Source organism: Limulus polyphemus, unplaced genomic scaffold (genome assembly GCF_000517525.1).
Source record: "Limulus polyphemus unplaced genomic scaffold, Limulus_polyphemus-2.1.2 Scaffold915, whole genome shotgun sequence".
NCBI lineage: Eukaryota > Metazoa > Arthropoda > Merostomata > Xiphosura > Limulidae > Limulus > Limulus polyphemus.
In genome coordinates this window covers 268,037-282,053 of record NW_013666525.1, presented here as the reverse complement: position 1 = coordinate 282,053, position 14,017 = coordinate 268,037, and the positions used below count along the sequence as shown (strand labels likewise).

The following is a 14,017-nucleotide window of genomic DNA, read 5'->3' as shown; positions in this document are numbered from 1 at the left end:
TATATATATATATATATATATGTTTAATGTTATGAGATTTAAGCTATTTAGTCTAAACATTTATGTTTTCGAGTTATAATTTGTATTCATTCTAGAATGAAAGAGGCATAATTTATATTTATTTCCTAATTTTTTATGGTGGTTACGAGATTGGTCAGATCTACCAAACCCATACAGAGATTCATTATGGAAAATAACAGATAAAATTTAAAGTTTTTCTTAAAAAACGTTTGATAATTATCTGGACATTATAATAATTTTGCATGTGAAATTTGAAAATTTTCTGATGCATAAAAGTGTTTTTAATCTTAAAATGAAAATTACTTTCTATGTTAGATAGGCAACATACAAAAAGTCATGAGAAAAACATTGCTTTACAAACCTTAAGACTTAATAGAACAATTTGATATTTTGCATATGAAATCATTGTGATGCTTACTGGTAATGTACCAAATTTTATTAACATTCGCTTACTAATTTAAAGGTTATAGCATGAAAACTATAACAAGCACAAAATGGTTACGAGGTCGGTCCCAGGGACTGAGCCTGTGCTGAAAGAGCTTGTGCATTGTTAAACTAGGCCAGGATTGGACAAACCTTCTGTAAAGTTTCAGTAAAATCTACTTTCTCTAATGTTTGCTATGAGCAAAGTAAATTTGATATATTATACCATGCAGAATTTTACAAACAAGGCAACCTAACTTTAGAAGATGACATTTTCATATAGCAGTAATGGATGAAACTAATACCCTCTTTTAGAAATCTGTGTTTTTATTACAGTGTGAGAAGGTTAATGGTGATAGATAGCTTCAAGCAAGACATATTTAATTTTTTTACACAATTGTAGAGAACTTGTGGGAAGATTTAAACTTTTACTCCAGTCAGAAAGTTTACAAGTTAACCTATTCTGGACAGGCTGCATAAATCATTAAAATATCAGGTTTCCTCAATGATGTATTATTTTTTATGTATTTTATAGACTTGAACCAAACTTGCACAAAATAAGATTTTGGAATGTTGTTGGTTTTCTTTTTTCTATATGCAAAACACTAGAAGGAATGCATTTTTTATTGATAGTGAAGAACCAAGATATTATGCATACATTAATTAGATTATTTACATTAAATATTTATCATGTTCTTTCTCAGGTGATGTATTTCATATGATGAAATTATTTCGTATGACTTTTCCTGCTTCTTATTTAAGTTTTGAAATTGCTTTTTGAGCTTTATGCTGAGTCTTTCAGAGATCTTATGAAGAAGAATTCAGTATGAAAGCAGAAACATCATTCTGCAAGTAAATAAGGTAGCAGGATTAGGGACATACAATATATTTTTTATGCATGAACATGAACATTATTTACAAACTTCTTTCAGATGTCACACGAATTTTACAGTATAGTGCCCAAGCTGCACATGAACAAGTGCCCCCTGATGTAAGTAAATTTATTTATTTTTTTTATTTTCTGTCTAAATCATAGTACATTTATATATAATGCCCTTTTGGTATTAGTGTATAATGCTATCAAAAGTATATAGGTTTTATTGCACTTTATTTGAACTATTTGTGGATGCTAATGCAGAGACATGGCAATTCTTAACAAGTCAATGATACAATGTTGCCATGTGAAGATTTATGGCTGGAGTAATGTAAAAACTGCTTAAGAAAAATAATTATTACAGCAAAATTGTTACAAATTGTGGTGAACCAAAGGAAACATCATTTTGAAGAAAGAAACTTTCTGAGCTCTTCATGGAAGTGATAATACTTATGCAGTAGAATATTTAGAACAGTAACTGGCTCTGAAACTGCACTTAAAACCAATTCAGAGAAATACCTTCATTGGTAAAGAGAAAACTGGAAAAACCCTCTGACACAAAGTCATTGCACTGAAGCTGGACATATCTCCTAGTATTGTTAATTAAATAATAAACAATTATTTGAATTTGATAAATACTAAGATGTCAAAAGTTTAAGAGGCACACCTTAAGCCGTGTTCTCATGAGAAAAATGGGCATTATAAATGAAAATTTGAGAACCTGTAAACTCATTTCATTTTGCAAAAACAATACTTTATACACAATAATTATGAGATAAGTATGATTGAATAAAAAATACCTAAATTATCTCACTGATATGACATTGATGGTTTAGAAAGATTGTAACTAAACTGTTCGTATGAGTAATCTTCAGTCTAACTCTTAAAATTACAGAACGTTTTTAAGAGCAGAATCACAGTTATATATCACTTATTTTTATAATACATATTCATTAGGGAAATGTGGGAAATACTTTGTCATCTTGAAAACATATAAAGGAGTTCTTGAACACAAGAAATCCTGACTTGTCAATTGTAATGTTGCATCATTATGAGATTCTGTGAGATTACAGAGATTGAATATGTTATATTAAAATTATTTTGGAGCCTCATTATTGTTGTTGAAGTCCTTATTGTGATGTCTGGTCATACTCTGACAACTGTACATCTTGACAATAGCACTGCAGCACATTTTCCATTGCAAAGTTTCTATCATAAGACTCATGTTCAAAGCACACCACTTCTCATGCATGCTGTTCATAGTCCATTTAGTGTATGAGAACAACAATTTTCCCACACCTATTTCAATAGTTTGATCTCACACAAATTGGTAGGTGCTGCATGTGGTGACTCTACTTGTATGTTTTCAAATGGAATAGCATGAATATTAATTTCATTCTCCAGTGGCTTGAGGTATGAAATAGTTGAATAGGATGTATGAACGAAAGCCTTCTTATGGTGAACGTATATTCTGTTGGCCTCATTCCTAGACAGTGATCCTTCTTGAGAATGTTTTATGCTGTGTCTTAGGGCACATACACCTTTTTCTTTGTGGATTCTAACCTGTTACAAGAGAACGCACTTTGATGGGATACAACTTGTTTCAGGTTACTTTTTGAATGGTCCTGGTGCCCTAAGTTAATCCACATTCCTTTGTTTTGTAATGCTTTTAACCCTTACAGCCCACTGTGAATATAATGGCAACTGCTTCATGGTTCTGTAAAAACTCAATTATCTTGTAAGTTTTTTAGTTATTTAATATACAATTACTTTTGGGATAAGAAGATTGTAATCAATGAATCTTTTACTAAGCTTTTGGATTTCTCTGATACAATATTTTATCCCTTTTCACAAAAAAGCTTTTTCAACTTATACTGCTCTCTATCGACGCAAATTTTTGTTTGCCACTAGCTTTGATACTGTCATTAATTTTTGCATGCTAATATGCAAGTAATTATGCAGCAACCCTCAACTAATAGGAGTGCGACACTACCCCTATCATTACTAGTGCCCTTTCTTACCTTGTAGCTGTTAATCACGTCTCGATCGGCAGTCTTATTGAATAAACATATTTTTTCTCACAGTTTGATTCACTTATCCACAAGTTTCTACTTTCTTAATTTTTCTACTTTAATTACATTGTTCTTTCCTATTTTCATTCTTTTGTGTTTTGTGAAGAGTTATGAATAATTTTATTAATCTTCTCTCCTCTTTCACTTTCGTGAGTTATGCACTTGCAGTTTCAGGTGGTTTATGACTACAACTGCTGCAGCAGAATTACCGACCAATACTCGGCTCATGAAGTGATGGCTCTAATACATCGGGAGTTGGCCAATTTCATGCAAACTAATGATTGTTCACTCTCAGTTTTCAGTGATTGGTAAGTTTTGGATTTGGACAGTCTTTTTCCCCCTTCCTGAATATGCCTCTCAGTCACGTGTCATTTCAGGAGATTTGTCCAGACCTCCTTCCCCTTTGGTGGATTTGATTATTCAGGTATGTTATGTTCTGTCCATATCTACCATTTCCTATGTTCCACTTCTGCCTTTCTCAGAGACTAGCCTTTGGACTTGCAGTGTGTGGAGTAGCTTCTCCCTTAGTTGGGATTTGACCCGGATAATTTGATTACCTTTTCCCTTATTTGTCTTACTCTGATCACCCATCTCAGGACAGGGCTGGTGGGGAGCTTTAAATTTGCCCACGTGAGGAGCTCCTTGGTGGTCAATCCATGGGTTCTGACAGTCATTTCAGTAAGTCTGGTCTTCTACTTCCATTCATCTCCCCCATTGTATCTCAATCCCATTTACTTCCCTCCTCAGGATCCTGTTTTCTGCCTGCCTGGCTGATTCATTCCAGGGGCCTTCGTTTCCATCATTCTATGGACATGTGGTTGCTTATTTGCAAGATAACCCAATCCTCCATCCTCAGTTTCTTCTTCAAGACACTGTCATGGTGGGCTGACTTGTCAAAAGTGGAGCATTTTTTTCCTCACACCAACACAATATTTGGTTCTATCTCAAGGTGTTTTTCAACTCCCTCCTCCATCAGGTCCTACCTGCTTCACTTCAGTTGTGACTATGGAATGTCTCGTATGCAACATCTCATCCTCTCCTTCTCCTATTGCGCAAGAGGTTCTCTCTCTCTTTTTTGGACCATGGGCTTCTTTCGAAGCCCTCATTCCTCTTGGTCACACTCGCATGTGTCATTGTCAGTGGTTTTGATAGGCCAATGGAGCCTTATTTGAGATCCTTTAGATGTCCCTCTTACCCTTCCCCCTCCTTTACAGACCATCTCCAAATGGTGGTTGGATCAAAACAATATTACCGTGGGTGTTTCTCTTTCTCCTTTTTGTTCAGAATGTCACCTTTTCCAGGTGCTTCTCTTTCTAGTTGGGAATGTATCTTGACACTCAGGAGGTTTCGGGGCAATGGTCTCTTTACAATTCCTCTCTCCATATCAATCTCTTGGAACTTCTTGCTGTTCATCAGGCTTTCCTTCAGTTCCTGCAGGCTCTTTGGGGCTGGTTGGTGATGGGTTCACTCTGACGTTTCTATGGACATCTTGTAAATCATCAGGCAACGTATGCTCGGTCGGCAGACCTCTGTTTGCAAACATTGGATCTTCTGTGTTAGGCCTGCTGCCATCTTATCACTTTGTTGGTATGTCATAATCCAGGTGTCCTGTCCTTGAATTTGGTCATGGATTAGTTTTCCTGTCCCAACATGATTCTGCCTGTGGAGTGGCCTTTGGATATACCCGTATTTTAGATTTTGTGTGGTCTCTGGGGTGTTCCAGACTTGGATGCTTTTGTCACTCTTCTCAATGCATCACTTTCCCAATTTTGTTTTCCTGTTCCTCATCTCTCAGTTGGGATTGGTAGGGTTGTTACCAATATGCGCATCCTCCTATTTGTCTCATCCCACATGTCCTTGCCTTACTTCAGACCACTCTGTGTAGTGTTCTGTTGGTGGCTACATATTGGCTGGCTCCCACATAGTTTCCACTGCTGCATTGGATTTTGGTGTCACCTCCCTTTCTCTTCAATTATCTCTGACATTCTTCCATCAGGAACACTCTGGAGTGCATCATTCGTTCATACCTGCACTTCATCTGCATGCTTGGCTTTGTCAGGCCCCTCTTCCAAAGGGCCAGATTTTCATTTTGGGTGTAGCTTCCTTCATTTTCCATCCTATTCATTCTTCCTCCATGGCAATTTACCTACTTATGTGGTCCATGTACCATTTTTAATATATCCTTAATATCATCCTTCCCATCCTCCACTTCTTAGTTACTCGCATACTGTCCATTTTGCCTTGGCTTTTTGAACGGGTTTTTTCATTTTCCTCTGTTATGAGTTATAGGTTGGCGTTATCTGCCACTTTTCGGTTTATTGACTTTGCTTGCATTTTCCAGTTGCCAGTCTAATCCATGTTGTTTCATTCCTTCCATGTTTTCATCCTCTCCGACATGCTTCTCTTCCTGATTCTCACCTGTCTGTGGTTTTCCTTGCTCTTTACTGTCTTCCATTGGACATTTATTTGTGTTTTTTACTTGAAATCCTTGTTCTTGCTTGCATGTGAATGTTGTCATTCTGATGTGTTTGCAATTGATATTCACTGTGTGTTTGTTTTCATAGTTCTTATGTTCTCCTCTTTCCTGACCGTTCCTTTATGCCCACAAATTCGGCTGCCCGAGAGGATATTTCTCGCTTCACACCCTTTTACTTTTCCTCTTTTTCCCATCTTTATGACTGTTTTGATTCTGCCTGCTTCCTTTGCCTGTTCAAGAATTTTCAATAGTATATGACATGTACTGCACCTCTCCTTGGTTCCTGAGTCCATTTGTTTCTTCCTTGAAATCTTCACCCCTCCCATAATTTTTTTCCCATTACTCTTCTGGGTTAAATTCACCTGGCATTTTTCTTCCCTTTCTCCTGATGATCATCACCTTTTTTCATGTTTTCTTACCATCAGATCCTTTACCTTACCATATCCCTGACTACACTTTTCCATCTTCATATGGAGGACATCATCAGTGCTGTAACTGTTTATCTGTGGGTGGTAAGTACTCCATTAATTTTCTTTTTTTTTTGCAAGAGCCTTTATTGCATATTTGGATCCCACTCTATGGCAAATGTTGTCTGACCAGGTATACTTAATATTAAATCTGCACTGTATGACCTGTGATCATATACCATGCTAGATGATTGTGACATTGAGGACCTTCCTACTTTAGAGCTGATGTACAATTCCAGATGATACCAGGTTTTGGTTGATCAACTCTATCAATGTGTCTTCTATTTATCGAAATACTATATCATAACACATCACAAGGTCAGGTTACACACACTGTTGAGATTGAGTGTTCCACAGGACTGCTCATAGATGTCCCTCACTGGCTGTTGCTTCATAAATTTGTTCCTCCCAGACCGTACACTCTGGACTAACATGGGTAAAGCAGACAGGGATTTCTGCTTATCTGTGATGATTAATGGCATTGAGGTTTTTCCTACCGTGGACTTGATGTACAATTCCAGATGCTACCAGGTGTTAGATGTAGCACTCCACCTTGTATATTATATATATATATATATATATATATATATATTGCAGATTGCTCCTCCAGCTGAGGCACCCTCCTTCCAACCATCTGTTGGATGTTAGTTCCTGCGGATCAGGTGCTGTTTGGAGCTGGACCAGCCACATAAGTCCTCATGTGTTTGGATAGCACCCCCCCTCCCTGTTACTGCAGACTGGACAAAAAATTCCCATTACTACCAAGTTTTGGACTGTAGATGCAACCCCTTAATTGTGGTTGGTCCCTCTTCTTACCATCTGATGGATGTCTGTTCCCAGTGGATTTGGTGTTGGCTGTAGCTGGACAAGACACATGAATTTCTACATGTGTAAGGCTGGGTACCCTCCTCCTACTGCGAATTGGACAACAAATTCCCAATGCCACCAGGTTTTGGACCAGAGAGGAACACCCACTTGGGCTCTCTACTTTCTACCATCTACCAGATGGCAATTTACTGGGAGATTTGGTGTTTGTTGTGTTGGAGGTGCACACATGCAGAGGTGGGTTCTTGGAACAGAATCTTCTCTTTCCTACCAGTACCCAGTACGTCAGGACCTGACGTACATTTTAAGATGCTGGCAGGTGTTGGTTGAAGTCGATTGCCCACTTACAGTCTCTTGTGTCCTAGCCCCTCTGCACCATTAATTTTGTAATTTTTTTCTTTGTGTCATTCCATGTTTTCACCCTTTTGGCAACACATTAATAAAGGGAGAAGATGTATATCTTGCTCAGAAGTGATGCAGTCTCCCACATGTGCATTCTTTTTAGTTCCTTCTCACACCCCATTGTTTTATTTTGTAATTTTTTTCTTTGTGTCATTCCATGTTTTCACCCTTTTGGCAACACATTAATAAAGGGAGAAGATGTATATCTTGCTCAGAAGTGATGCAGTCTCCCACATGTGCATTCTTTTTAGTTCCTTCTCACACCCCATTGTTTTATTTTGAGTGCTTCTCACCGGCCATCTACCAGTTTAATGTGTGATTCTAGCTTTTAGTGAGAGGAGGTAAGATATTGTATCATAAGTTAACATTTTCTTAAACTGAAATTCTGTTTTTGATAGATACTTACCTTCACTCATCTTCCCCACTTCCGGTGTGGCTTGGTGTGTTCTGACCAATCTGAAAGTGGTTAACAGCTGCAAGATTAGAGAGGGTACTAGTTACAATAAAGTTAGTGTCACACTCCTATTGGTGGAAGGTTGCTGCATAATCATTTGCATGTTAGTATGTAGAATTAAAAGGGGGTATCAAGGCTAACGGTGAGTGAAAATTTGTGCAGTTAGAGGGCAGTATGAGTCAAGAAAGTTTTTTGTGAGAGGAGGTAAGTATCTATTGGAAATACATTTTCAGTTTAGGAAAATGTTAACTTTTGAAGATAATTTCTGTTTATAAATGAATAAAAACAAGTAAGAGTAGGGGCAACTTCACATGTAGTATGGGCATGTGACATTTCACCTGCTGACACTAACAAATGCTGTGGTAAACCTTTGTCCTTGATGTGATGTTCTGAAGCATCAAGTTTTTTTTTGTTCTTTCTTTAATATGTAGTATTGCTTATTACTCAAAATAAAGACCACAGTAACAAACAGTACTATTCTCTCAATATTTTTTTCTTCATGTATTTTACCCTAAGATGCCTTTACTTTTTTTAGTTAAACTGTTTTATTATGAAAAGCGTGTGATAACTTGTAACATTAAGCCAGCTTTATGGCTGAGAGCAAACTTCAGACATGTGCCTAAGTTAACTTTGTACAGCAAGCAGCTTTTAAGAAACGTGATTTGACAACCTCAAAATAACTGAAATTTTGCCTAATATTAGAAAATGTGAAATAAAAATCATCAAAAAGATATTAAACTATTTTAATCAATATTCTAAATGATTTATTGGGATGTAAAGAAACAGTATATTGTTTTGAAGTACTCCAACCTTGCACACAAAGAGCTATTCACTTCTCAATTCAAATTTTATTTATTGCTTGCATGGCTAGAACAGCTATCACCTGTAAAAAAGTGTATTGTGTAGGTAAAATAAAAACTATTGCTCCAACAGTAAATAAACAGTAAAGTTGAATACTATTCACCAATATATAAACTTTTCAATAAATAATAGACCAGTTGCATTGGCTTCTGTGAGAGTACGTGATAAAGGTCTGATGAATCTGCCAAACGTATTTTATTTTATCATTTGTTAGAAGAAGAAAGAAACAGTTGATAACCATGGATAACAGATTATTGAGAAAAACGTAATGAGACAAGCAATACGACGTACATTTGGTGTTTGTAGATTCATAAGTTTGGGTAAATGAACACAAAATCCATATTTACTTGAAATCTATTACTTTTAATATATGTTTTGAAATTTGTTAGTATTTTACCTAGACACAATTAAACACTATATATACATAGTGAAGAAAGAAAAAAATATGACAGAAGTTGTTTATTCTTTTTTGGAAAGCTTAGTTTCGGACGAAAATTATCTGAATTTTAGAACTTTACACATGAGGGGTTAGAAATATAGCATCTTGTTTTCAAACATTTTTAATTTTCACTGTATGTTTTATATCAAATAAAACTTGAAAATCTGGAGATTGCTGCTATATATTGTTTGGAATGTGGTGATAAATACAATGTTTTTTAAAAGCAGTATTGACCCTTGTGCTTGATTTTGTTTAAAGTGTCTGTGTTTGTTGCAAAAGAAATGAGTTAAGATGCATTAGTGTTGTTATTTATAATTATGCCTGAGGGTAAGGTTGTATATAAGTAAGAAAGTAAATTTTAAACTACAGTTTTCTAACTAGTAAACTGACTTTTTGATATTTTAACTGTATGTATTAATCCATTGTAGTATTGTTTGTGATATTCTACAGCCTGTATAGTTATGTAGTTTGTTCTTTCAGTTAACTTTTTCTCTTCTAGACTTTGGAACCATTGCTTAAAACCATAGCTAATAACTTTATTACAGAAAGAAATTCATCAGAAGTAATGGCTGTAGGGTAAGTGTATGTTTCAGCTGATGATTAAAATACAAAAGCAGTAATGTTTTTTTTTATACAGTTTTTTAGAAACCATATTTTTTGGAGTTAAACCTTAACTGTTTAAGGAATTTTTAAAAAATGGCATATTTATTTAAAAATTCCTTCTTTTAATATGTACATATATATGGGTCAGAAGTGGGTGAAGCAACATGGTATGTCTGACAGGAAACATAAGAGACAATTAATAGACATCATTGTAGAAGACATTTGAATTTTGAAAAAAGAAGGGGAAATGTAAATGATTTAGTGTTTTTCTTATGATAAAATTAGAACATTCTTTTATGTATAAGATGATTGGATAACAAAAGCTTCTCTTGATTGAAGTCCATATGTTTGATATTTATATTAACAGAAGATTTGTTGAAAGCTCATTACAACAATTATTAACATGAAAAATGTGTACTAATAATGAGGGAATTAATAACTACAAAACAAAGTTAAAACTCAAACCAGTGAAGGAAATTTGAGTAATGTTTTATTGCTGATTTACTTTGAGTTTTTGGGGTTGTAAATTATCACTGCATGATGAACATATATTTCATCCTTTACAGTTGTGTCATTGTTTTTATATAATGAGCTGAAATATCATAATTAAAATCTACTAAACTTTTATTTTTATGTAATCGGTAATCAACAAAATGCCAATGTATACATATATACATTACTGAGATTTCATACATTTCTTACACATTTAATTGCAGCCTGAATGCTATCAGGGAGATTTGTGCAAGATGTCCATTGGCTATGGGTGAAGATTTACTCCAAGATCTGGTCCAGTACAAGTCTTACAAAGATAAATGTGAGATCACAATCTTTATTATGTTTAATTTTTTTTTTTCCTTTTTTAAAATCACATTACACAATATCTAAATATTAACCCTTTATGACTTACAAGGCTTAAATTGTACATCCTCAAAATACTATTTTGGCTGTAATAGGTTACAGGATAATTTTGTTTTTATGATCAGTACAATATACTGTGTAATGTAACAAGACAAGACACGGTATAATACAAATCAGCTTTTAGAAGTTTCACATAAAATTTTGAATGTGTTAGTCTCTAAATATTATATTCACAATATAATAACTGATACATACTGCAGTACATGTCAGATAAGAAGCTGCTTGAACACAATATTTATTATGTTAACTTTTATTCCTTTTTTTTATAATCACATTACACAATATCTAAATACTAACTCCTTATGACTTACAAGGCTTAAACTGTACATCCTCAAAATACTGTTTGGGCTGTAATAGGTTACAGGATAATTTTATTTTTATGATCAGTACAATATAATGTGTAACAAGACAAGACACAATATAATACAAATCAGGTTTTAGAAGTTTCACAGAAAATGTTGAATGGTTTAGTCACTAACTATTATATTTACAATATAATAATTGATACATACTGCAGTAAATGTCAAATATGAAGCTGGTTGAACATTAAATAGGTTCATGGAGTATATAAATAAATATTGAAACTAAATGGTTAGTTTCAACCTATAATACAAGTAATGGAGCTTAGTTTGCCACTGATATTTCATGACAATTTAGAAATAACATTGAAAAGTTATCAGTTAGGAAATATGTATTAGCTATTAAACTAGCACATAGAAGACATCCAAAAGTGCATAACGTATTAATAATATTACTTTGTAAATCTTATGTGAATATTAACTGAGTAAAATTTATTACTGCTTTCTTCTTGAAATACTTGCCTTTGGTTTCTGTTGTAATTCTAAATATATCTTGTGTGTGTTTGTATTCATAATATTAACATTTGTAGGATTTTAATAATGTATTTAAACTACTATCAAGATAAATTTTTTAACTTAAGAATAGTAGCTATAAAAAGTATTTTTTTTCTTCCTATTTATATGTTTCTTATTGCATTTCTGTAAAGCTGTGATGATGGCAGCTAGGTCTCTCCTTCAGCTTTATAGAAGTGTTAACCCAGGACTACTGCTGAAGAAAGACAGGGTAAACTACATATTTTAATTTTTTACCATACAATTTAACACTACAAAGTTTAAAAATATGCTTGTGAAATTATGTTTCATTATTCAGTTGTACTACACTTTTATTTTGTTCTGTTTTATTTCATGCAACCAGGGCTCATGAAAATCCGAGAAAATTGTAGATTTTCTTACAAATCTTAGAGTGTTGTGATAGACTAAAGTCATATAAAACTCCGTGAGATGGCAGTGTGCTTCACTGGCTTAGTTTTGCTAATGAGGGATGAGATTGTGGTCTTTCGACATTTGTTGGAAGACTATTATAAGTGATTTGATAATTGGAAGAGAGGTTATAATTTAAATGACTTATTGTCTTAATGTTTCTGTTATCTAATATCTTGATAGGGAAACATCAATTTATTTTAAGTGTATACCTTACATTTATGACATGATTTATATGTTAAGCATTAAAATCAAAAACTTTAAAAAAGTTTAATTTTCTTGTTGTAAATCTTACAGAACCAACAAGTGCATGTTTTCGGCTCTGCAAATATAAGTTGTAGTCTTTTGGAGTAGAAGATATAAACATTTGTTTTATATTCCATGTACAAAAAATAGATTTTTAAAAAATTACTTCAGTTCTGTCACTAATGGATGTCTTGAGTTAAGTAATGTAAGAAAAATTAAGATTGACCAGTGCATGCCCAGGTAAATGTATATCACACCAGTTTGAAGTTTTTGTATATTCATTGTGGGCAATATGTTTTTCATTTGTGAAACTTTTTTAAAGACTTAAGCAAATTCTACTAAGTATTACTCTATGTTTAAATGCTTTGTATCAAAATGTGGACATAAATGAAATAATATCTAAACAAAATTAAACATCACTAACATTAATATTTTATACCAAAAATGCATCTACTGATAATTATTAATTAGTTTATATTTGCAAAAGATTGAATTAGAAATTAGAAAAAATTCTGAAACTTGTGTGTTGGTTGTCCAGGGCCGTCCTACTGAAGCGATTAAAGAGCTGAAAGTAAGAAAATATGGAGAACTTTCAGCCCTTGATTATTTACCAGGTGCTGAAGTTTTACCAGAAGAAGGAGAGGATGAAGGTGAATCTATTTTATATTTTTTTAAAGAAAGTCAGTTTTACTATTTATAAGGCTAAACCTCATTCTGTGTAAGTAAACATAAATGAGTAAATAATTATGATCACTTCCTCTTTTATTAGAAGACGATACTAAAAACATGTGAACAAAATACAGATGATTTTTTGTCTGTTTTCCAAAATATAGCACAAATCACAATGAATTGAAAATTTTACCATGTCATTATTTTGGTAAAATAAAGTTTAAAATAAGTAACCTTTTCCCATTTGATATATATTTCAAATGGGAAATATATGATATATATTTCAAATATATATGTGATATATATTTCCAGCTGTAGCTGGAAATATTGCTTAAATTGTATTAATTCACTTTTTTGTAGTGATTAGTTTGATGGACTGCATATTGGAATGTCAAATGTTAAATCCATGTTTAATATCTCACTGAAAATGCTTCACACTTTCATTTATAGACATGTTATAAAAGCTACAGTAAATATTATTGACCAATTCAGATATTCATATAGATGGTTGGTGTTGCTTAATGGATACTTTCTCTCTAGTCAACAGTTATAACTTAGAATGGCTAGGCCCAATACTTGGGTTCTCTCACCTTACCATTTAGCTTGTCTGTTGCATAAAATTTAAAATACTAAATATCTCATTCACTTGATGAGTGCAGGTATAAGTAAAAGTATTGTTTAAATAGTATTCATTTAATTTATAATTTTTTTTTAAATATTAAAGTTGAACCTTCTTCATGTTTGAAACAATTGAAGATAGAAAGCTTGCAGCCCATTTGCTTATTTCAGAATAGAATGTTTCTGTGATTTTATTTTCTTCAAGAAGTTATCACATGATTTAAGGATAACTAGTAGGGACACTTTAATGTGATAACTTCATTACTGCATATAATTTGTGTTGTTAACTAACTCTTTTCTATTAAAATATACACCTGGAAAAAAGTTAAGCACCCCCAAATATTTTTCAGGATTGCTTATTGAAAATAA

General features: G+C 33.5%; 1 protein-coding gene across 1 annotated transcript in view; it reads left to right on the top strand.

The window, feature by feature from the left end:
- LOC106461217 (protein SDA1 homolog) overlaps positions 1-14,017 on the top strand; it is a 68,176-nt gene that overhangs the window by 48,200 nt on the left and 5,959 nt on the right. The window contains 5 exon segments of the mRNA XM_013921012.2: positions 1,377-1,435; positions 9,814-9,890; positions 10,634-10,731; positions 11,842-11,918; positions 12,900-13,011. Coding sequence (XP_013776466.1) covers positions 1,377-1,435; positions 9,814-9,890; positions 10,634-10,731; positions 11,842-11,918; positions 12,900-13,011 — 423 coding nt within the window.